Raw genomic sequence first — 25,514 nt, 5'->3', positions numbered from 1 at the left:
TCCCAGCGACCTGTACGCTCCCACAGAGTGGGTCTCCTCAGGGTGCCGTCAGCCAGACAGTGCCGGCTGGCGGCCCCAAGGGGGAGGGCCTTCTCTGTGGGAGCTCCCACCCTCTGGAACGAACTGCCCCCAGAGATCAGGGTGATCCCTGATCTCCCTTCCTTCCGCCGCGCCCTCAAGACATGGTTGTTCCAGCTTGTGGGACTGGCCTAGGGGATTTTAGAGGGGTTTTAACTATTTTTAATTGAATTTGACTTAAATATTTCCCTTTTAACTAATTTTAAACTTTATTGTAATTTCTGTATTTTTATTCGATATGTTAGCCGCCCTGAGTCCGTAAGGAGAAGGGCGGGATACAAATGTAATAAAATAAAATAAAATAAATAAAATAAATAAATAAATAATAATAATAATAAATGTACATACTTGGGCCTCAAAGCCATGCCTGGTTCTCTAGCACCAGTGCATCCATCAGGCCCATTTGATCTGATCTCTTTCCAGTCCAACTCTTGGCAGCTGTGACCCTCATTGCCTCCAGCACTTTCCATCTCTCTACAGCATCTACCTCTGCAGACACCATGTCTGTTTAGTAGTCTCCCTGTGAACTTTACAGTTTTCTATCTATTTCTCTCTGAATCTTCATTTACAGCAAATTCATCACCCATAAATGACTTGATGTGCCATTATATTTCTTCAATTTTGTAAACAGGGAAGCCAAGATAGTTACAGTCACCAAGAACTAAATGTTGAAAGGCTGATCTAAAAAGATGCAATAATTTATCTCCACCATTTCAGTTCAGGTGACAGATTTAATTAGCAATTCTGGGTAAAAAAAAACAAGAACTCTCCAAGAACGCAAATAGAGTTTGTCGCTACAACCTTGAGATCTACTGTGGACTGAAAGCTGCTTAAGCTATATGGTTATAGCCTTTACTATACTGCTGGGGCTGTAGAGAAATTATTTTAAGAGTGGGAGTGGTGATTGTCCAGACTTAGAAGTGGTTAGAGGATAATGTCATATTATATTGAAACTGAATTGCCTCCAAAAATTCTCCAGATTGTTATATGATTGAATATTAATGGGGTGTAAATCATGCATTCAGCACTGAATGATCTTGTAATCCAAGTAACATGGAGAAATAAAAAAATGAAATCATGTGGAAAAGGTTGATCGGGAGAGTACTAACCATGCCAGCATCAATTGCTAGATAAAATGAAGGATTAAGGTATAGGTTGGGGTGAAACCACAAATTTAGCACCAAGTTATTGATTTTTGGTGGTACTTTTTTCTTTTTAAAATTAATGGTGGCAATGAATGCAGATGATCTCTGAGTGGCAAATTGTTTCCATTCCCACTCCTTAACCCCAAATAATGCAAAAATATCCCAAATTGTTCTGAAAATCCACAGCATCATTCTTCCTAAATCAGAAAGCAGGGTGGGAATAGTATACAAATCAACAATAACCCCATATGAAAGGTTTGGAGCGGCCTCAGCTGCAGATGTGGTGTTTTTAAAGGTGAGGAGGCAGAGTTTGACTCCCCTATGCTTCAACAGTTTTCACCCCACATCAATATCTATTCTCTATCCTACCTGATTGCAGTTTCTAAAAGTTTCTGGAATGACTTGAATCTGGCCATGGGATGGGACTGTATGTAACTCCAGAGAAATGTTGTGGTGCTTAAGATAAGTGCTGTTTCTCCTGAGATCCTGGTGCTCTTTTTACAAACCATCTCTAATCACAAAGATTTATATAAGTTGTAAAAGTCTATCCTTGTTTAATCTGCATTCCCCTTTTGTTACAGGTTTTTTCTCCTGTGATTCAACACCGGAAGTATTATGACAGCTTTCTCCAACCTGATGTTTTTCAAACGTGCCATCTAACTAATATAATTATGGAACATACATTTTATAGAAAACTTTTCTTTCTCAAGATTTTTGTCCCTTGCTCTTTCTTGCCCACTCAATCATCTCGCACCTCATGCAGCTTCTGCTGTGCAACAATAGAGCCATGAGCTTTTTCTTTGTGGCATTTTGAAACGAGTCGGCTCTTTTTATTCTTGAGAAAGTTATGGTGGTAGCTAGCTATCAGTAGCAATAGGTTACACCTCTTGTTCTAACTGCCTACATCTTTTTCTCTCTCCTTCAGAAGTTCCTGCTGTTTACAATGGAACTTTTCCTAAGTATGATGTCACTGTTGCTGTCCAAATACCTTTGATGTCAAAAACCCAGACCTGAGGGATCAGCAGCAGGAGATTACAAAACTCTCAAGAAACAAAGGGTCTCCTCCTGCTTCATGTGCCCTTCAGAACAAAGGCTGCAAGAACAAAGCAGCACACAGAACCTTCAGTCAAAAACAGGTGGGTTTTTAAAAGAGAATATGGAAAAAAGGCAAAAGGAGGCTGAAGGGGTTCATATAGCTACAAGTCGTTAAAATAAGTAAGTCAACAAACAAACAAAAATCCACGGGGCTTAAATAATTGTCAAAATCTCTCTCTTTTCTAAAATTAAGCTCGGGGGTGGTGGTGGAAGCTAGATGTTACAGTATGTGAGGTTCTTATTAATATTCTTATTGAGAGTCAGTGAATGAGCATCAGGTATTTATATGAATAAACAGTAAGTAAATATCAGGGGTTCCGAATGCCAAAAGGGAGTGGGTGGAAGTTGAAAATAAACTGGCAAGATGAGTGGCAAACAAATTTAATAAATAAAATAAAATAAAAAATGCTGGTAGAATAAAGATTAAGGAACATTATTCCCAAATTCTCTGCTCAAAACACATGATTTGTAGGTTCCTGTTTAGTAAAAAATCTTCACATCAGTTGCACACATCCGATGTACTTGTCTAATTTAAATCACAGTGCTTTAATTTCTGAAATGATTTACAAAATGCAGTATGTTTCCATTTGTGTCTTCCAAGATACCTTATAACCTAATCTAAAGGTCCACTCAACTAATGGCTGTTAGGAACAAATGGAGTGTGTTTAGTATAGCACAATAGCTGGAGATTCTGAGAGTCACTATCCCAACTCATCTGGAGATCCCTGAGTTGAAGAACCCTAGTTTAGTATTAATAATCAGTGAAAAGATGCCTCAAATATCTTAGTTCAGTTGGGTAACCTTATTAGTTTATTGAGACTTCAGTGACATCTTGGAGCACAGCAACAAAAGGACTGTTGAATAAATTTTCACCCTCACCTTCAAATAATCTGGAATTGTAGTGACATCAGTTTCTAGGTTAATTCTGGTAAGCCTTGTTCTATACCAGGGTCTTCAAACTTGGCCCTTTTATGACTTGTGGACTTCAACTCCCAGAATTTCTCAGCCAGGCACATTGGCTGAGGAATTCTGGGAGTTGAAGTGCACAAGTCATAAAAGGGCCAAGTTTGAAGACCCCTGTTCTATACAAATTAATTAACTCAGTGAAGCAGTTGAGGCAAAAAAAATAGCTGTATTTATTCAAACTTGATTTTAAAAAGTTGAAAGCAAACCTTGGCAAATGATTCTGATCCTGCATTACTTGATGATATGAAAAAAGTGGAAAGGATTGGCCAGAGAATGGCAGCAGCTAATATAAATTGAGCAAAACTCTGAGAAGTTTCTTTTCACGAAGCTTCTCTACTTGGATGCAGTGGCAATCAAAACACTTGCAGACATACAATGATGCATGATGACGGCTGGAAGGAGGAAGAAATACTTAAAGCCTAAAAGGGAGACTAACATCAGAATTACAATGAGAATTAGTTGCTATGTGCAGTGCTGATCTGAAATGGAAAAGGACAAGAAAGCAAAATGGATGAAAGAGAGAAGTGGGCACTTGGCTATTCTGTCTAGAGATATTTCCACAGGGCAGAACAATGGGAAGATGGATTACTGCCAGCCCAAAGGTTCACAGACTTCCACCACCTGCTGAAAGATACAGACGGTGTGAACAGAAAGCCAGCCCTGGAGAACAAAAGGGCACAGGAGGCAATTTCAGATAAATGAGAGACAGCCAGAAGGCTTCTGATACAGAGGAAGGTGAGGAGATTAAAAGACTGTCTGAATGTGACAAGCCATCAGAGCAGTGGATGGGGTGGGGGAGCAGCTTCAGAGACCTTATAAAGGAGTCTGTGACCACATTAGTATCAGAGAGCAAGAGAGGAAATAAGCCAAGGGATAATGTCTCCTGACCCTAACTGTATACAGGTTTTGGTATTACCCAAACTCATGCCCTTCTAATTTTTTCACACAAAATGAGAGTTCTATTAATTCTGGTAATGTTCCTAGAATACCTTCTTTCCACAAAACAAACAAGCCAAAGCCAACCCACCCCTCACCCTCTAGTTTAAGGAAATTGTTGAACTTTGTCCTTAGAGTGGAACCACTTTCATCTATCTCTTTCCCTACCCTCTTTCTCCCCCAAAGAAAAGTCTATGCATTTGTCAATTACTAGTATACGATTGGTGAAGAACTATTTTCCATGGACATAGAAAGTAGGATCAGAAATAATGGATTTAACTTGCAGCTACCTAGGCTTCATATAAGTATTAGAAATATTAGAAAAAACTAATCTGTAGAACTATGGAAGAGTCTGCCTGTGGAAATTGTGGCTTGGATGGAGGTATTGAGAAAGAGGCAGAAAAACCACCTCTCATGGGTAGTTTAATTGATCTTCCTATATATTGCAAAGGGTTGGGCTATATAATCTTTGTGATCCCTTTCAGCTAAATAATGTTATGATTCTCCTAGGTATGTTTACCTGGCAAATAGATAAGCAGCAGTGCATTAATCATTTAATCTTTCAATATGGAATACCCTCTTCTTCCAATATAAAGCTACTTTATATCAGCTGTTCCCTCCAAATGCTGGCCAGATTTATTGGGAATGTAGCTCCCATTCCCAACAGCCCATCACCAAAACACAGAATGATAGCTGTGACCTGAGTGAAAAGGGGCAAGTTGCCCACTCCAATCTCTGGGAAATAGCAAGCTAACTTTTGCCCAGCAAAAGCTGTGTCTCTTTCCCCCACTTTATATAGTACTGTAAGAGAAGGCAATTTTGCTCCTGAGCAAAATTGAACATTTTGAAGAGGCAGGAGAAGGCAACCTACCTTTGTTAGCACAAGCCATCCACTGCAGGGGAGTGACATCATAGTTATGCTGTCCAACAGAAAAGGTGAATACTCGTACCTGGAACAAAACAACCAACCTATAAGGAGTATGTCTACCAAAGGGAGAGAAATTTGGAACATCCAACAGTAAATGAGCGTATCGTTCCCTTACTTTATCCCATACTTAAATGGCTTCATTGTAAACTCTTGTAAATGAAATCTACCAATATGCCCATTCAAATACTAGCAAAAATTCCTACAACTTGGAATAGCACAATGATGTTAGATCTATCTGTTTGACCATTAGTCACTTTCTTTCCTAATATATATATAAAACCCTGCCATTTGTCCTAAAAATGTGGAAAAGCCTTACTGTGTCTTAAGAGATGCTGAAAGGACAACTTGCCATGGGACAATTCGCCACAATCAACTCATCATGGGACAACTCATTGCAGGACAATTCAGTGCTGTATTAATAATTTCATTCAGTTATTTTAATTATTTGTGACTATGTTTTTGTCAAAATTATTGTTAACTCTTGAATTTCTGGAGTGACTTTATTTTATTATTATTGGCCACGGTTCCACTGAAATTAATATCCAATATCATGTCTATAGCATTCATCGAAGCTCATCACTCTGATGATATGTGAGTTCTCAGAGCCATGAGCTGAGCTTCTCTGTGTTAGATCCATGTAAGCCAGAAAGGTTTCTCAGGAAAGGATATATGGGTGACCTCTGGTAGTGGTGAATGCATCTTTAAGGGAGGGGATGATCCTGCTGATAGATAAGAAGGCAGAAGTCTGACTTTTCCTCAACCTCCATTGTCCATCTGATCCCTAATCAGGTTGTTGAGAAGATTATTGTGTTGCAGCTTCAGAAAACACTGGAGGAAATGGACCCCTTTCAGTAGGGTTTCAGGTCTAGACATGGACCAAAACAGCACTGACTGAGCTTGGGAAAGTACATCCATCCTTGCTCTTCTTGACCTTTCAGCAGCTTTCAATATCATCATCATGATATCCTCTTGGATCAGCTCTGGGTGGTCTATGGAAAACAATCTTATATTGTTATTATTAATTTATCGCTGGTGAGTTATTCTCAGATATTTTTTTTGCTTTTCTTGCATTGTTTTTTTCTTTCTCTCTTTTGTTATATTGATGTTTTTAATTGTGTTTGCCTCCTGTAGTTCTTTTCGTGAGGTGGGCTGACATATAATTGAAATAAATAAAAAATAATCGTAGGCACAAGTGTCTTTAATCAAGTATGTTCAACATAGAGAGCCTGTTGGGTCTAGTGGTTAAGACACCAAACTAGAAAAGGGGAGACCGTGAGTTCTAGTCCCACCTTCACCATGAAAGCCAGTTGGGTGACCTTGGGCCAGTCGCGCTCTCTCAGGCCAACTCACTTCACAGGGTCATTGTGGAAAAAATAGGAGCAGAAAGGTGTGTTGGATATGTTCACCATCTTGAGTTATTTGTAAAAAAAATAAAGGCGGGATACAAATAAATAAATATATACATATGCAGGAATTTTTCAAGAGACTACTGTGCATTTCATATTGCTTTGCTAAACATATGACACAATAGTACCTGACAGTAGTAAGGTGTGAAGAACACTCATTGCAATTTATAATGCTCTGTTTAGGAGCTTATTTTTTGTTAATCTGAATATGTATGACAACCTCTGGGATAGATGTAGGAAAAAAGGACCGAAAATGCAAGAGCATATTGATTTGATCCCCCTACTTACTAATTGATTATTTTGGCAGTTTTGTGGCAAAAACTAAACCATATGCAAAATGGCAATTGGCCATGCATTTTCAAGCAGCTATTATACCTATATTGATTGATCCAAAGAACCAAATAATATTTTATTGATTTTGGATCATATTTATGAAGAAATCAAATGGTTCTAGGCAGTCTTGCTTTATTTGTTTGTTTGTTTAAAAGATTTATATGGTCGCCCATCTAAAACGATTCTGGGTGGCTTACAACAGCACTGTTGTTGCTGCTGAATGGCTTCTGTAATAGCCCTGTTGCTCAGTTTCATATCAAGGAAAGAATTTGCTTGGTTGTCTTAATCAGCGCTCACATGCTTCCACATTTCCTAAGAGGAAAAACCTAGTGGTCAAATAAATAAATAAATAAATGTATTATATTATGGAAGGATCCAGTCCCCTTTTATTGAAGGGGGAAAACCCCATAAGCCCCATAATAATATACAAAATACTCTTGAAATACTGTGCATAAATAGCTGCCCTCCAGCTTCTCTTATTGCCAATTTCATCCCCTTCTCTTGGAGAAGGGGAGGCAGAGAAAATAGTTCCACAGCTATTGGATGTGCCAACTTCTTGCTTTAATAATATCACTCATAACTTCATCATCCTTAGACCAGGCTACTCATTTCAAATGGGAGTAGTCAGTGTGCCCACATCAGTGAGGTGGGAGGGACAAACTTTGTTTCTCTCTGGTGACCTCCATCTTGTGGACCAATTTTCCTCTGAGAGGTTCAGATGACACCTCCCTGGCTTTGTTTTCAAGAGGGCTAGGATTTTCCATACAACCTTACAATATTAATGTTGCAGTGATTAGACTGTGAGTAGCATCCAAAATTGCTCTTATTCTTTTTACTTTTGTTTTTATTCTGTATTGTTATGTTTATTATGGTTTTATTGTTGTTTATCTGGGGAATATTTTATGTTGATATTATATTGGTTTATATTTACCATCCACAGTTTTTAAGTATACCGTATCGATAAATGTTTTTTTTTTCTCTTCATGCAATCATTATTTGTTTCCGATAGAAATTGCAGAGGTAAAGAAAAGTGCTTCCTCTTCTTCACTTACTGGGAATTATGGATGCAGTATTGTCTGGAGGGAATCCCTGTAATTCAGACTTTCAAATGAGAGGCCTTTCTAATCACATTGGATTACAACTTCTATCATCGTCACCTTGCAGAATTTGAGTTCTATAAATTGAACCCTTTATCTAGAGCCATCTCACACTTCCAATCAATTAAACAAACTGAACTGGGTTCTATTTTGGACCTATTAAAATACTGGAGACCTCTTTTTCTTGCCCTCTCTAAAATATTTCAGGGGATGTTAAATTAATCCTCGCTTTCACCTTTGCAATCAACAAGTTCTCACTGCCAATTTCCATTCTCAGATGTATACATTAACTGAAATTAAATTTAGATATTGAAAAACTGAGGATGAATTTTGAAGGAATCGTGACAACTGTCCTACTTCTAATGCCCACTAGGTGTTAGTTACATTAATAAGACTTATATACAATAAGTTAGAAAAGTGAGGTCCTTTCCTTTCCTTTCCACTTTGTCCTGGCACAGAAGTGACTGGGGACTGCTGGTATTTGTAATCAGCAACATTTTGATAGCTACAAGTTTTCTATTATTCCTGCTGAGTAAAAGTATCCTCTCTCAAAAAATGCAAAAGAGACATAACCCTCTCCTTTATTTCTTTGTATGAAGAGGGAGAAAGAATGTGAATATGAAGAGTACAAAAGTTATGTAACTTTGAGTCTAAGCCCTTTAATTTGAACTTCCATTAACAGGTTGACATTTTATTATACAGTTGACTTCGATGGGATATCTCAAAAATCCAACATATTAACAAAAGGTATTTTTTTTTCTTGTAGAAACAGTCTCTACAAACTTTCAAAGGAAGTTCTGTCCACTTTTCCTTCTGGCACTTCAAGGTCAGTGCAAGCAATAAAACCAGTACCGTATGTTAGACGCCCCATTAAAGGGGCAGCGGCTCAGTGCAGGAGCAGACAGGCAGGAAGATCAACTGTCTAAATAGCTGGCATCAAATGAGGCGGATAAAACCTGAGTTAGCTGCTCCTGTCTGTCCCCATGACTGAATTGAAGCAAGTCAGACAGCTGGGCCTTCAATTGTTTGGTATTTCTATAGGAATATATCCTATGTTCAAGAATTTGATTATATTGGCATTGTTACTGACTCACATAGAAATCCTCATTGAGAAAGATTATCATTGTATCTGCAGTCGAACAAGATAGGCAATTTATGACTTTACCTGCATTTTCTTCAGGAAAAAATCAAATGTGCATATGGGGCAATCAGAAGAAGGGTATTTAACTTAGCCACTGCACAGTCATTTGTTGTAAAATAGACCCACCAGAGTCAAAGGATGAAAATTTAGAACAAGACAAATAATGGCATGGAATGAGGAGAGGAAGGTGTTCACAAGTTGTTGTTAGGTTATGGCTGATTGCACAGTTAGCCAGAGGTTTAGATTGGATTTGGCATTTTTATCTCCCAATCGAGTCCTTTCTAAGGACTTGAGATAACCAGTTGTTGGTGTTGGCTGCTGTTAAAGGCATCATCACAGGATGTAAGGCAAGCTATTCCAAGTAAATCTGCATTTTGCAATAATTGATGGTGATTTTGTCAATGCTGATAGTGTTCAAATGGTGCTCCAGATGTTTTGGGATTGCACCCAAGGTGCCTATTACTATTAGTACTACCTTTGCTTTCCTTTGTCACATTCTATTTCTATTTGCAGATCTTTGTATTTTGTGATTTTCTCCTGTTCTTTCTCTTCTCTACTGCTGCCATGCCGCTATCCAGACTTTTTTGCCTGTTTTATTGACAATTGTGAAGTCTGGAGTGTTATGAGGCAGGTGCTGTCTGTTTGAATTCTAAAGTCCCAGAGTACCTTAGCTTCCTCATTTTCAATGACTTTTTCTATTTCACGGTCCCACCAGTCCTTGCTTGTAGGCAAATGGTATTTCTTGCAGGTCTTCCAATAGAACATTGTTGCTACTTTGTCATGCCGTTGTTTGTAGCCAGTCTGTGTGATCTTCTTGCAGCAGCTAACCAGGTGGATCAGTTTCTCCAGCTTCTTTGTAGAGACAGCATTTGCTGTCTGCTGCTGTCTTCTCAATTCTGGCTTTGTATTCATTTGTTCTTAAGGCCTGATCTTGTGCAGCCAGAATTAGCCCCCTTTTCTCTTTCTTTTAACTGGTCTCCACCATTGCCAGGTCTCATTATATGCTTTGCCTATATACTGGCCATGTCATATTTTGCTTTGCCACGTCTCTTTCTATTCTTCACTCGGTCTTTATTATTATTTTTACTTTGCATATCCTTTCATTTAGATAGGATTTCCTGGCAGAAAACAAAAAAAATCTGTAGATTTTACAGAATTCCTTTTTCTGGACCCTAGGAAGAACTGACTCTACTCGCTTATTCATATTTGTTGAAGCTGAATTGTAACTAAATGTGATTGTCATGGTAGAAGAGTAAAACAAATCCTGATTCATTAAGTTTCTTGTGGAGATTTCCCCAATTATCTCTGCTAAAGCACAGGTGAAATTAAGAACTTTTCTAAAAAAAATCCGGGAGACCAGATGGTTAAGAATTTTAAGAGTCTATTTTAACTTAGAGGCTATGCAGAAGATATTCCTTTTTACAGACGGAAAGCTAATAAATGCAGCAACGTGAGGTCTCTTCCAATAAGCTGATTTAGCATTTTCGTGTAATATATATATATATATAAATAGCATTTTTATATATTTAGTGAAGAAAGAATGCATTTGTGCATCTATATAAAAAGTGCTTGATTTTCTGTTGTATTCTATCTATTATTCATTATTTAGATTCTTGATTTCAAAACCTGAAATATATCTGAAACACAGAACTGGAGCTGGCAACAATTTGAGGATCCAGTATACAATTTCTGGCCTCTTGAGAATGGGAGTTATAGTGTGACAATGGCATTACCAGAGAGGATAAATCTGGAAATGTACCATGATTTGGATGTGGACTATGGAAGGGGAAAGGATCGGATGTTAATATTTTGGTATTACTGGAGGAATCCCAGTAGGCCTTCCCTTTAGGACCCCTTTGAGAATGGACCATCTGGACATACTACTCTCTAATCTGATTGTGAACCTGACGAGACATGCAAGTGGCTGTAGTAATATCGGCTGCCCACCTGGGGACATAATATAGTCATATCCAAAGGGGAAGTTCAGGCTGAACACTCACCGTCTTGTTGGGTCCATTATACTTCTCAAAAACATCTTGCACGCGATCTTCTCCTCCATCCGTAAACATCATGATCATCTTATTACAGTTGGCTCTTGTGATGTTGGACTATAAATAAACAGAGATTTCAGCAAGTATAGGACACAGAACCAAGTACACTTTTTTTCTGGGAGAGATACAATCTGATATACAGTACATACTGCATTTGTAAGGGCACTTGATTAAAATAAATTATTGGTGGGAAACTGGCATTTAAGGTATGCAGTATGGCTTCTTCAAGCAACTTTTCTGTAACCAAATGTGGTTTTCTGCATGCTTCTTCCTAATAAAAATTTCTTTGCATATTTTTCTTAAATATGCATATTCCCATATACATATTTTGAGCTATAAACAATTTATTTTTTTAAAAAACCTGCAGATTTCAGTGTAGAATTTGAACTCTGCACATTTGTATACATTTTACTTGAGACTTCTCTAAAGAGAAGAACAAAACCAACACACAAACAGGTTGCTCACTACAGAAATACAGACACACATGCCTTGGTACATATATTTTTCCTATACAGAACTCAATTCAATCAGGGTGCATTTTTCAGACTTCTGAATAAGACAGTTTTGGGAGCTTGCTTATAAGGCCAGCCGTTTTTGCGCTCTGCTCATGGAGTGAGTTACCGGTCTACCCGCCCCAATTGGCCGTATTGTTTCTAGCTAAGTGTATTAAACAGTTTTGTTTGTATTTTATCCTGGTGTTCGATTGTTTCTTTTAAGTATGAATATACCCAGGATTTGCATTTTTAACATAATCAAGGACAAATATATATATGTCCTTATGTATCCCTAGGATGGCATTTCCCTATAGAGGACAACCATAGGGTATTTGTAATGGGAAAGAGCAGAAGGCAATAGATGTCAAGGCTATCAGTTCTACTTCTTTCCCATCCTGGTTGCTGTCCTCTAAAGACACTGGCAGAGAGACATCTGTTTTCTTTAGCTATTCTCCACGGGTGAAGGTGGTACAGATGAGCAAGGGAGAGGGAGTTGCTGTCGGGACCAAAATTATGTTGTGGCTATTACCGCTCAGCATTTAATAGAGCTATTCATCTTTATTTTGTCCAACGTCATTATAACCCTTCTGATCCAAGTCTTCTCAGATGGATCCTGCTAACTTTATAATGAAATGGAAGAGGCAGCTGTTTCCAATGAAATTTAAGTACCAGCTGCTGGAGTTTTCATTTATCTAGGGAAAAGTACCCAGCACTGAAACTTTATCCTTGGTTTCAGCCCCTCACATGGTCAGGAAAAAGAATAATTAAGGTTCCAGCTCTGTTTGTCATCTTAAGAATTAAATATTTCAGGGAAAAATTGCAATGAAGGCAATTCCAGAGATGCCAGGCTGTTGGATGGGCAAATATCCTTCTGTTCTAGCACATCAGAAGACAGAGCCAATGTAAGGTAATGGGGTACAGATCTGAATATTTTAAAATTTATTGCAAGGAATAAATGTCCCTTGCTTGTACATAGGAGATACAAATTGATACAAATACAAATCAGATGTCCTTTTGGCTAATGAACTACTCTTGCTGGTGGCAGGATCGAAACAGCAGTGTTTAAGCAATGCCTGCTTGCATGGTTGCTAGTAGTGCAGCTAATTCTCAATTTACAATTATAATTGACTCAGAATTAAGGTCATAAGTCATGGTCGTCCTTAAGCAGGTTACCACGTGACCATATCAGATTTTATGACCTTTTTATAGCAGTTAAGTGAATGTGATCGTTGTGAAACAAATCTGTTATACCAAATGACCATTTTTTTTGCCAAAAAAACTAAGTAGTAAACTGTGGAAACTGGCAAAAAATTTTGAAAATTGTGGTCACGTGACTATGGAATGCTCCAAATAGTTGTAAATGTGAGCCAGTTACCAAGCATACGAAAATGACCATGGGCCAATCATAATTCCAGAACTGGGTCATTAGTATCTTTGGGAGGGGAGGATTTTCATAACTTCAATAGTTGTTAACTGAGGGCTACTTGTATTATCATCAGAATAACCCCTCTCAATCAAGAGACAGGTTTAGTGACTCCGTGTCAGTTATTATCTTGGTCCAACCTGCCTCACAGGGTTGCTAGGTATAAAAAAAACCCCTCCCTCATATGGTTGATAGGTGTGAAAAAGAATCTTGTATTTATCTTGAATACTCTGGGAGAGAGATAATCTACATATGGGACAAACAGAGGAATACAAATATATAACGGGCTTACAATATAATGTGCTTACAAATGGCAATTTTTATCTAGTGCAGAATATTTAAAATACAATAGGCTCTCTTTTCTGAAAAGATTCCTACGATGCAGGCATTCTTGAACTTGCAGCTAAAAGGGGAAATCATTGTGGCTTTAATTGACAGGTTCCACAATCCTTCACAGTCCTTTAATATTTTTTTTTTATAAAAGACTGTTGTGCTGGGCTAGGGTTAACTGTATGCTAAGATAACAGAACAGAATATAACAAAGGGAGACAATGTTTGTGGAATGTTGTGCTAAGCTGGGTTCTCATAGTAATGGAAGCTGTAGTAAATCTCAAGAGCAAAGCTGCAGTTGGCAAACTAGAAGGTTACATCTATCTAGGGAGACAAAACAAAGGAAGTGAATTGTGGCTGCCATCAAACATTTGACACTGTGGAGTGAATGGGCCACACTTAGTGTTATAACTTGATGCAATTCCCAAGGCTCAAGGAAGAAATCATGGCAAACTTAGATTAAAAAAAAGTGACAAGAAGCAAATGTCATAAGAGGCCTGTGTAAGTAAAAATTTAGTGCCATGTCCAGAGTTCTGAAAAAGGACAACCTTGTAATTACAGGTAAACACAATGGATTTCTTTCTTTCCTTGCGGCCTCAGTATTATTCCATTTCTATTCTTTTGCTCTAAAGTCGCATGCAGGATTTCTTTCCTCATTTTATTACAGCATCAACTCAAGTCCACCAGTAGATTTTTTTGGCTGAGTAAGAGTTGGAGTTCAATTTTCTCAGGTTGTTATCCAATATATATTTATTTAGTGCCCCATCAAGGAAAACTAAACCAACATAATCACTTCTACTTTTTAACACAGTAATGATACTAGGAGAATCTGAAACACAAACATAACATTCCAGGAATCCTTCTGCTTAGACTTGTCAAGGTCAAGCTAAAATAACAAATACAGAGATTTTCATTGTTTCCCCCCTTGATAGTTGCTGGGGATAGATTGGGAGAATCCTGCACTTGGGTGCTTTCAGCAAATAGAACATTAAAAATTCTTCATATGACTTTATATCAAATTTGGCCCTTCTCCAGCTCCATATTTCTTTGCCTCCATCTTATTTGAAATCTGGCATTTTAACGCTTAACCTTCCACCCTCCCAAGTTTAAACCCTGGACTTACATTTTGCAATTGCTCAAAGGCATATTCAAAGCCAGCCTTATAATCAGTGGTTCCTTGGGCCTCCATTCCTTCTACGTCCTCTTTGAAGACCTTCTTGTTGCGGATATTAGCTTGCACTAAATGTTTAAAACAAGACACAGGTTGTGCCTTCTGGTTAAACTGAAAGACAGAAAATTACAATCCATTAGACTAGTTAAGGACACCATGCAAAAGCTGCTAACTTGATCAGCTTCCACCAACCGGGTTTAGTGAATAACAGCTGTAAATGTTTTGAGTAATATTGAGCCACGATAATATACTCAGGTCAGCTGAGACAATCAATTGAGGAGTCAAGGAAGATCAGAAGAAAATTACTACTACTTTAAGAGACTGACTTTCCTTTAAAATATGATTATATCCTAGTTCAAACTATTGGAACCCTTCCAGTTGATAAAGTTTCTGCAGCTGTGCTGTTCAAGATTCAGCTATAAAGGATGTAAGAATAAGAGAAGACACACAGCAAAGGGACAGCTTGGTTTCCCACTATACTTGGAATGATGATCAATTGCAATATACTGGTAAGGACCTGCCTCAACTAGTGCTAAAGCAAAACTCTTGAAACTGGTGTTGTTTCAAACAGGAACTTTTATTGAGAGTTAGTGATGGCAGAGTAGAGCAAGGCAAGATCTAAATTCTTCCCACATGAAATGTCATATTGAAACTGTCCTTTCAAACCCGTTCCTAGTGTCCAACCATCCAGTTTGATTTTAGCCAATCCATAGGTGTGAAGTTGTTATGGGAACCGGAGTGATAAAATGCAGTTCTCAAGATTTCAGTTCCTCTGCAGTCCAGTCTCATCCATATGGAGATAAGGCAGATGGCCGCAGGCATATCCCTCCCATCTTTTACACCCAGAGAGGGTCATTTCAAAGAAGACAGAACAAAGCAAAGGAAATACATCTCAGAGCCCACAGAACCTCCCCCCTCTCCACAGAATGGCAGTGCCCAAAAATGGAATGCACAAGCAAGTGAAATGAATTAAATGAAATGGATTAAATGCATTGAGGGTCTGACAGGTCTCAACCTGTAGTGAATGTATCTTTGAGAGAGAGATCAATCAGCAGTCCAAGATCTATCCCTGCTTTTTGCATGAGTGGGCATATAAATATTAAGATTTCAGCTTACTATAACCTACGGATAATGGGAATTGTAGTTCTGTTTTAAAGGGAAGGAACACAATGATCTCAAACTGATATTTCCAATTACCACTGCAGCTTGCAATTAACAGGTTCTCTAGGAGAAAGTATGCCAATTAAAATGCATAACAAGTGCACAGCGGATATGCCCACTGGGGAAGATAGTTTATGGTCTTCCCACCCTCTTGTGAAAGAAAGATTATAACTCCAATCACACAAAGAAAGACACAGTTTGGATAAGGTTGTGTTAAAGAAGTGCAGAAAGGAGTGGCTGAAATAAACATGGTTTCCCCCTATGCTGGGGGTTACAGCCCTCTTACTGATGACCACATTCTGTACTCAGGTTTCTGTAGGAATAGACTGACATTAAAGAATAACAAAAACCTTCGTTCCTGTTAAGAGTGATTGAGAATTGAATGAATTTGTGGATAGTATAACTGAGATTGCCCAAACATATTTTTTGCGGGGCATTTTATTGCCTTATCACAAGGTCACAGTCTCAGTGAAGTGGGTGCTCTATGCTAAACTGTTGTTGGGAGAGAGCAGGCTTCTCTTGCATAGAGTTTGGCCAGCAGGTGAACTGAAAAAAACACTCATTTTTGCTTATGGCTTAGTTTGCTGGAAATACAGAACATTAATTTAGAAGGCAGTGATCCAGCAAAAGTAACGAGGCTAGACTTGTTAATTAGGCCAGCCATGTTTCTGCCAGTCAACAGGCACATGATAGGGTTACAGAGAATGATGGAGTTTTTATTTTTTTTCGTGGTGTGCCTTAATTTTGACTTATAAAAAGAGCAAATTTACAGGACTTTATTGAGGGGAAGAAGAACAAGATTAATTTAAGTCAAATTAAACATTAATTCAGTAAGATATCCTAAAATACATAGTACAAAACCAAAAAATACTTAGCAGGCAATTCCTCAAGCTTTCTCCATGTCCTTTATGCTCAAGATCAGGTTTTGGAGTAAAAACAGTACATTTGCTAATTGTTCCTGATGTGGCTAGGATTGTGACAGTTTGGGATTCATCCTATCTGAAAATCTGTCTTGGAAAATTATAATTTTTCAGGGGGGATGCAGCTGAGCAGCAGAGATGCCAATATTAAGAAGACCTTCAGGGGACATCCATTAAGAAATGACAGGAAATTTCAGGAATGACACCTCCTTCTAACACTGCCAGGAAAAAGACATTGTCCTTGTATAAGTTTGCCAGCTGGTAAAAAAAAAAGTGTGTGTGTAGGGGGGGGAGACAGTAATAAACCAGTAACTTGTGGCAGATGGAAAAATTGGCATGCCAACTAATTACAGTTCAGGCTTGCTTCTTGGACACTAGTTCAACAGAAATCTGGATATGGACGAACTAACTTTAAAATCATGGCACCACTGACAATTTTCAACCTAGTGCCTTCCAGTTAGGTGGGGATGTTGTAAGTTTGCTCTTCTCAAGCCATGGTGTATTCATTTCTTGCTGAAGTGTCACGGTTTAAGATCATCTATTTTTATTCCACATTTATTGTTTTTTATTTAAGGTGACAAATACACTTAGTACTACTCTTTCTTCCTCCTATTTTCCCCACAACAGCAACGCTGTGAAATGAGTTTTGCTGAGAGAGAGAGAGAGAGAGAGAGAGAGAGAGAGAGAGAGAGAGAGAGAGAGAGAGACAGCGATTGAGCCAAAGTCCTCCAGATGGCTTTCGTGCCTGAAGCAGAACTATAACTCAGTCTCCTGGCCTCTAGTCTCGTGCTGTAACCAGGCGCCATTTAATAATTTAAATTTAAAATAAATTTAAAATCTTAGTCTGTCCTCTGAACATAATAAATGTATTAAATATTGCAATTAGAACTGAAACTGAAGTGTAGAGACATACTGAATAAGCCTGCCTTGTCCTAAAAGTCAACCTATCAGAAAATATTATATAGGGGATTTTAAGAACTCTGATGTCATCTGCCAGTATATATTTGGGATTTCTAGTCAACATAGCTAATGGCAAGGAATTCTTGAAATTATAGTCCAAAATATCTGTTCAACTCTCAGTTTCCTATTTGATTTATAGGTGATGCATAATAAATAAATATGTCATCTGCTGTCAAGAAGGTACAGATTGTACTCCTAAATTGTTTAGGTTTTACTTTGTAACAAAGAGTGTTGTTATGGAAACTATTTAAAGGGGAGTAAACTTGATTTAAAGCAATGCACCAGGCCCAGTAGATATAAATGGTAAAGTTTTACTGATATTTTAGTGGGTTTTTTTGGGTTTGGACACATGAAACATTGCTCTACAGTGCCAAGGACACCACACTGCCAGCTTCATACTGTATACATGTATATATACTGTACATATATACATGGGATTTGTCCCTCAAAGGCAGAAAAATGTTGAAGGCTGGAATAATAAACAAAACATTAGAGTTAGCGTGATGTATAGAATGAATATTATATAAACCAAAGTGGGATTTTCATCACTTAAGATAGCTCTCCTCAGCCGTGCTAGCCACTGGGACCAATTTAGCTTAAGGACAGATCAAGTACTTGTCAGCCTGCAAGGGCAAAGAGTACCAAACCACTCATTTCCTTGTGCTGTTCCACAAGTAACATCTGCTTTCTCCATCTCTCAGTCACTTCCCACTCTTTCTACTGAGAGCATTTCTTGAAGCTGTGATGGTACCATTCCTTCTCATCTTCAGAAGAAAGTTGGTATAAGAGGGGCCAGTGGTTCTCAGGCTAGTGTCAACATATTCCAGCTATGAACTTGAAAATAAGAGCCAAAGGGCCATTAACTTGGAAATAAGGGGGGGGGGAAGAGTCTAGAATTTAAACTCTGGAGCAACTATCCAAGCATACATATATACATATTCTGTGATTGTGAGAGTGGCTTAAGTTTTATCTGCAATGAAGTATCAGAATTTAGTAAATCATGTCCGAAAGTCTACTAGCAAGCCCTTTCTAGAATAAGGGATGGAGAGCCTACAGTTCTGTCAGCCCTTATCCAAACAAATAAGGAGAGATGGGAAGCAAGACCTCCCCGCAAAAAAACAACAATCCTCTCTCAAACAACTATAGGGCACTTAGAAGAGAGGCAAGGTTTATTCTTCCCTGAACTGAATTTAAAAACAAAAACAAAAACTGGAAGGTTTTTCAATTTGAATGGCTGAACCCTCTTCCTCTTCCATAAAGCTCCATGTGCTTGCTGGAGAGCTGAATATCATTCATAGAGATATTTAAGCAGATTTAGGTTGTTCCTTACTTTTTCCAAGCCATAGCAGACATGAGAGAACACCTCTCCTCTTCCAGAAGCTTAACACTTGCCAGAAGACTAGGAGAGCAAGGAATAACAGGTAAAAAGGACCCTCTATTTTAGATTAGGGACAGGGATATGACAGGTAGAAAGAGGCTGTTGAACAAATGGCTGCATCCTTAGATGTCCCTTTCCATGTATCTATCCAACCAGAGGCAGCAGCTTGGGAAGACATTTCTAAAAGGAGTTCAGCTTTGCTGATCCATTCTTGATCTTCTGGATCTATAACCACAACACATTTCTGCCTGTAAACTAACCTTAATCCAAACCCAGGTCCAGGAAAGAGCCCAGTCTCTTTCACGAGCATCATCCTCTCAATCAAAGCTTTCCTTTCCCTCATCCTTGTCATACCTGCTGGCTATGTCCCCCCCCCCTCCGCAACTCCCACCACAAAGAACCACCTTGTGCAAACAGAACGGCTTGTCAAAGCTGGCACAGAGGAAATGGCAGTGGAGGATGCAATTTATTTCTTGCAGGTGTGTTTTGTCATTTGCAATCGATCAAGGGCAAAGAACAGTCAGGAGTGTGGGAAAAGGAAAGGTGACAGAAATGGTAAATTGGGCTGCAGGAGCTGCATGAGGCAGGAGCCAAGGCTTCTGATAGGCATCTCCCTCTTTTTCTCCCCCCCTTATACAAGGTAACAAATCAGACAACTAAAGAGCATGGCTGTTTTCGCAGGGCTGATGTGGCATTTTGGTTTGAGATGTTTTCAGAACTTGTTTCTTAGAGAAGCTATCATTTAACTCCTAGAGGCTGGTAAGTACAAGAGCAGGCATTAAATGCACCACATCAAATCCAGGATAAGAGCTTTGATCATTAAGTTCTCTTGCTGCTAGAGAAATACTTATCTTGCTCCTGAGTGGTTGGTTCTTTCACCTTTACTTTTCTGTCGCCTGTACTATCACGCCTGCCACTGATACAGTTGAATTTATATGAGCCCTGAGCAGAGGCCAAATAGATTGGCTTCAGTATGAATTGTGAACCGTCATCTTCTTCCAAATTGTGCTATTATCTAATAGCAATGAAAATTAATTGATGAAAGCAATAATCTACCATGGTATTGGATTCTCAAGTATTTATAGCATTTGTATTGTAGTTATTCCAATATAAACAATCATATATCATTGTAGATTTATTACTGTTGGACTATTTGATACTCTTTCATTCAAATACTCTCAATCAGACCTTTGGATTGTAGGAAAAAGTTTGGAACTATGCTGAAAAATCCAAAGAAGTGCAAAATCTAAGCAAAAAACTTGCCTAACAATCTGGATTGTGAAAATTGTCAGTCTATTTAACTTCAGATAAGTTGAGTTTTCCAACATCCCTAGAGAGCAAAGATTTCTTACAAGCTTTCTTTCTTCACTATCTTTAGGCATGTATGAATTGCTACAATACACCTGACGGTTCCTTATGGTTAGCTTGTAAATCTATAGACCGTGGGCCTGTCCTTTTTGTCCTATGTGTACCTCCCCCACTTTCATCTGCATGGTTGGCAGCATATCTCACAAGTGTGAACACAGGCATTAATTCAAAAATGGTCACATGGTCACATTACAGTAAAAGGGAAACAAGACGTTATGGTGCATTGATATTACCCTGTAACAAATCTTAACAGATCTGCACACAAAGCACTCATGTTAGTTACACCTTTATTTAGTGGCCAAGTGACCCACTATCACTCAGAATAGAGGTGTGCTGATGTGAATTCCCTTTGCTAAATATCTACACAACAATTATAATGCACTGTTTACCAATAGGTTGCAGTACAATTTAGTGCCATTCAATATGCTCTCTTTCCTAAATGTGGGCATGTATATTTATGTAAGAAAGGATATATGTGTTTTTATATTTATAGGTATGTGCATGTGCCTATAACTATAATATAATTAAGAGAATCTATACATAATAGAGAAATCCATCAATTACTGCTGTGGATGATATGACAATGAAGAAAATATTAGATTCTGCATCTCGCTTCCTTACTTCCTTACTGCATATACTCTCTTGGTCTGCATTCCATTTTTTAAAAAATCTGGATTGAGGATGAAAAGCATTATTGAAGATATAAAAGCAAATATAGCCAAATTATTGGTTCATAACAAAACTGATATTAAAGATGCTATAGGCTACTACAAGATTTCACAATACTTATTAGCATTTATTATTTCTATAATTACACTTCCCAATCTAGTGGATGCCATATTGGTGGAAAGCTGCCTGTTTCTTTACCCCTTACTTTCCTACCGTAGTCTGGCTACTCACAGAAGCAACATTAACGTAATCATCATCTGAGAGTGTGTCCAACATGTCATAGACTGAGGTCTTCATCAGCTTCAGTGTCAGGCCACTGACACTACCGCTCCTGTAACAGAAGATAAGATAGAGCTCATTATGCATCTCTTTCATTAAGATCCTTTCCTTGCTTCCAAAAGCATGACCCAGCAACATATCTCCTCCGCTGTGACTCATGAGGTTGCCTTTATCTTGCTCCGAGCCCGAATCTGAGACAGCTTAAGATTGCTCTTAGCTGTTCTAATTTCAAAATGCTTTCCCCCATCAGCAGGCAACAAACTGTAGGAACTTAACCACGACTCCAAGTACCTTTGGATGTACTTCAATGCTCATTCTGTCAATCGCACTGTCAAGTCACCATATGTAGGAATCAGCCCCCCCACCCCCACCCAGCACTATGGTCCACTTCAAATTGGTGAGGACATATTCTTCCCCTCAGGTTTCAGACTCTGTTTCACCAGTGTCCTTGCTTGTTTCTTTCAAATAGAAACATTCTTCAGTCCATATCCAGGAGTTTTTAGCAACAGCAACTGATTATTATTATTATTATTATAAGCTTGATTTGAATCCACTCCAGATTCAAAGCTTTTTTTTTAAATCACCCACAGGCCACAGTTTAAAAACTAGTTGATTAAGCAGCACATGCCACTAAATGTACCTGGGACCTCTCAATAAATAAGCATAGGATCAAATGTTAAAATTCTTCTGTTAAGGCACTTCTGTCCCAGCTGTGAGAATTAATCTTTTGTTGGAAAAGGTGGAAGGTAAAAAAGGAGATTCCTGGGATCAGCAAATCAATATGGATAGACTTGTGGTTTTAAAAGCTTTCCAGCCTTATTGCTGTTTACTTAGGCATAAGTTATGCCAAATTAAATAGGATTGATTTTCCAGCAAAATGGGTTTTAGCATATGTGCTGATTGCATCTAACCTTTCTTTCATACACATCTGTGCCTTCAAAATCTTGAAGCAATATATCCTAGCTCAGCTGCATAAGACTGCAGCCCACTGCTCACTAAATTCCCAAAAGGAATTTAGAGCTGACCTTGAAAGACCATTAAGGAGGGACTTAGATAAGGGATTATGGAGTCCAAAGACTGAAGCAAGAAGAAAGGAGAAATTTAAAATAACCCCGTCTTGTTTTTGTTTAGTATAAAATGGGACAGGCAAAAACTTAGATAGGCCCAGATTCCTCCCAAACAACTTTGAACACACCTGGGCACTATCAATAGGGTGCAGATTGGTAAGGGAAACAGCAAATCTTAGGTTGCTCCAGTTCTGAGAAAGGATGGCCCACTCCTATCTGCTCGCAAAGTTTAGAGCAGGGGTGTCAAACTCGCAATGTCACGTGATGTGTTGCGACATATCAGTACTTTTCCCCTATTGCCAGCAATGGGGTGGGCGGGGTTTTGGCGTGACGCATCCGGCCTGCGGGCTGGCAGTTTGACACCCCTGGTTTAGAGCTTTGGGAGAGGTATATATTGACGGTGAGGGAGGAAAGTCTCACCCTCTTTGTCAGCCAGATCAGCCAAATCCACCCCGGTGACTAATGTGAGGAGAAATGTTGCAGTCAGATTGTCCTGATATCCGAAGCACCAGGTATGTTATAATTCTTTTCCATGATTATCTTAGGCTGTAGAGACAGCCTCTCCTGCCCACTGAGCCTCCAAATTCATTTCAATAATTTTAGCATTTTACTGGGACCCAAACAATGAGATATAGTCTGAAAATATGACAAGTGGAAAATTGTAGGGAAAAATACTCACACATCCACAATGATCACCATGTCTTTTGGAGATGAGGCCCCTTGAATGTACCTGCATTAAGCAAAAAGAGAAATAAAATGAGAACTTGCATTCAATAGACTTTGTGAGCTTAGATAAAGGCTGAAGGTATCACTATAGGGCCTGCCTTACTACCTTTAGCAGGCTGAGGTAGCACCTTTAAGGGGGAAGTTTTGGGGTGCTATTACAGAGAACTCAACCATTTCAGAAAACTCAACAATTTCATTAAGAGAATAAAGACATTTGAATGTTCTTTTCAAGATTCCACAGTATCTTGAGCTGAGCTGATTCTGCTGAAGAGATGGACAAAGAATAGCATGGATGTTGGCATAATAATTAGGTGTCAGTTCATACAAGCCACATCTATTATTTATGGTCAGTCCTGGAAAGCTGAAATGTGACTAGACAGTCTCTTAGTTGGGAAATCAGAACAGCTTAAAAGATGAAATGAAAAAAAGAAGCTTGTATCCATTTGTTACTTTGATCTATTACCATTTGTACGTCTTCTGGGCACATTTCTAGCTCTTTTTGTGCAATCAAAAATGTATAAAGCAATTTTTAAAAAGGAATACAGACTAATTTTACAGTACTTTTGATTCATTTTTTTTTAACTTTATAGTTTTGGGAATAAAAAGGAAAATCTCCCTGGAGATTGAGCTCAACTCCTTGTGACAATATGGATGCATTTGCATTATTTGGGAGGCACTGGTTTCCTGTTGTTATTTTGTTTCTGGATGCATTACTCTAATCTACAGTCTTGAGATTTTCTGATGGTTGCCTAACCAAGTGCAAACCAGGACTAAAGCTGCTTACCTTTCCAAGATCAACCACGTAAGGCTTGCCAAAAGCTATGGACTTTTTAAGAGACTGGCAATGAAATTACAAAGGTTGCAGACATGTGCTCTCTTTAAATGTAAGTTTGCTAAACTGGGACCTCTTCCTGGCCTTTAAATATATTTATATTTATTTACTTACTTATTTACATTTATTAGCATCCTGCCTTTATTACCTTTACAAATAACTCAAGGAGATGAACCTACCTAATACTCCTTCCTCCTCTTAGTTTCCTCACAACAACAACCCTCTGAGGTGGATTGAGCTGAGAGGGAATGAATGGCCCAAAGCTGGTTTTCATGGCTAAGATGGAACTTGAACTCACAGTCTTCTGGTTTCTAGCCTCCTGCCTTAACTACTAGACCAAAGTGACTGAAAAAGTATTCCACTAAGTACCTAAACAATGTTATTTCCTATTGTTCTAGATGAGCCCAAAGTATAAGAACAGCTAATTGATCACCAAAATATACTCTTCTTGGCACATAGTTCTCTGTAGATTCCAATTCTCCCCCAAATGTTGAGAATGCCATATTCTTCTATGAAATAAGCTTCTACATGTATGCTAGTACACCGTTATCTAACCAGATGCTCACTAATCACCTTTTTAAATTCATTTTGAGATCTTTAGAATCGGTCACTTCCTCTGCTATCTTGTCTTGTGTCCTCTGGATCATGTTATTTCAGAATGTTGCATTATTTTTTTCTCCAAAATCGTCTCTGGTTCTTCCATTATTACAATTCAGCGATGCATAGCATACAACTAATAAGTAACCTATGGAATCCTACTTTTAACCAAAATATGCAATATTTTGTCAGAACAATGAAAACAGCACTGCAGGGGTACACCATAAGCATTTGCCCTTTGATACCCCTGGAAAAGGGCAGAGTTTGTATCGCAATGCCATTTGTATCACTCTGCCCACCCCCTTCTACCCTGCAGAAGCTGCTACCCACAACATCCTATAAGATACTAAAGGAAACTTTCTGATGCATATTTTAGCCCTTTCCTTCATAACTAAGGACTAAAAAGTAAAATAAATCTATTCTTTTATTTCCATTCATTTATTTACAACCTACACTTTCATTTCCATGGCTCCATAGCAATTTATTACATCCTCCTCCTTTCTCTTAGCTTCACAGCTTTAAAATGTAACAGTTTTCCTTTCACTTAATTCATTTGTTAATTCATGCTCTTTACCGTGAATTATGTCTAAATGTCTAGGCAAGCTAAACTGATACAGAGGCCAACCTGAGTTTAAAGACCTTGGTAGGTTAAAGGTTTCAGTTCAGGCGCTGGCATTGGTTTTATTCTTTCACCCTCCATTAGCATACATCATAGGTGAGCAAATTATTCAAACCAGGAACAATGCCATGCCAGTATCTTCATGATTATGATAAAGGGACACACGATCCTCTTTTTTGTGATATAGGAGCAGCCGAGAGAACCGACTTTCGAAGAGAACAAAGGAAGATTAAAAGAAAGGGAAAGAACTTTTCTTCATCATCATTTGATAATAAAGACCTTGAAGAAAACAGTGCTAACTTGCAATGGTTCCAGAGATACAAATTTACCAAGTTGCATAAACC

General features: G+C 38.4%; 1 protein-coding gene across 1 annotated transcript in view; it reads right to left on the bottom strand.

Annotated features, from left to right (window-relative positions):
* The window catches only part of CACNA2D2 (calcium voltage-gated channel auxiliary subunit alpha2delta 2), a 568,828-nt gene that overhangs the window by 81,501 nt on the left and 461,813 nt on the right, over positions 1 to 25,514 (bottom strand). Inside the window, exons 8-12 of the mRNA XM_015817370.1 lie at positions 23,076 to 23,126; positions 21,282 to 21,381; positions 14,547 to 14,705; positions 11,126 to 11,233; positions 5,092 to 5,170 (exon numbers count right to left, since the gene is read on the bottom strand). Coding sequence (XP_015672856.1) covers positions 5,092 to 5,170; positions 11,126 to 11,233; positions 14,547 to 14,705; positions 21,282 to 21,381; positions 23,076 to 23,126 — 497 coding nt within the window. The remainder of the gene's footprint in view (positions 1 to 5,091; positions 5,171 to 11,125; positions 11,234 to 14,546; positions 14,706 to 21,281; positions 21,382 to 23,075; positions 23,127 to 25,514) is intronic.

The sequence above is a fragment of the Protobothrops mucrosquamatus genome, unplaced genomic scaffold, assembly GCF_001527695.2.
Source record: "Protobothrops mucrosquamatus isolate PMUCROS unplaced genomic scaffold, P.Mucros_1.0 scaffold579, whole genome shotgun sequence".
NCBI lineage: Eukaryota > Metazoa > Chordata > Lepidosauria > Squamata > Viperidae > Protobothrops > Protobothrops mucrosquamatus.
The sequence above is the reverse complement of the archived record's forward strand: the minus strand, read 5'-3'. Positions and strand labels throughout refer to the sequence as shown.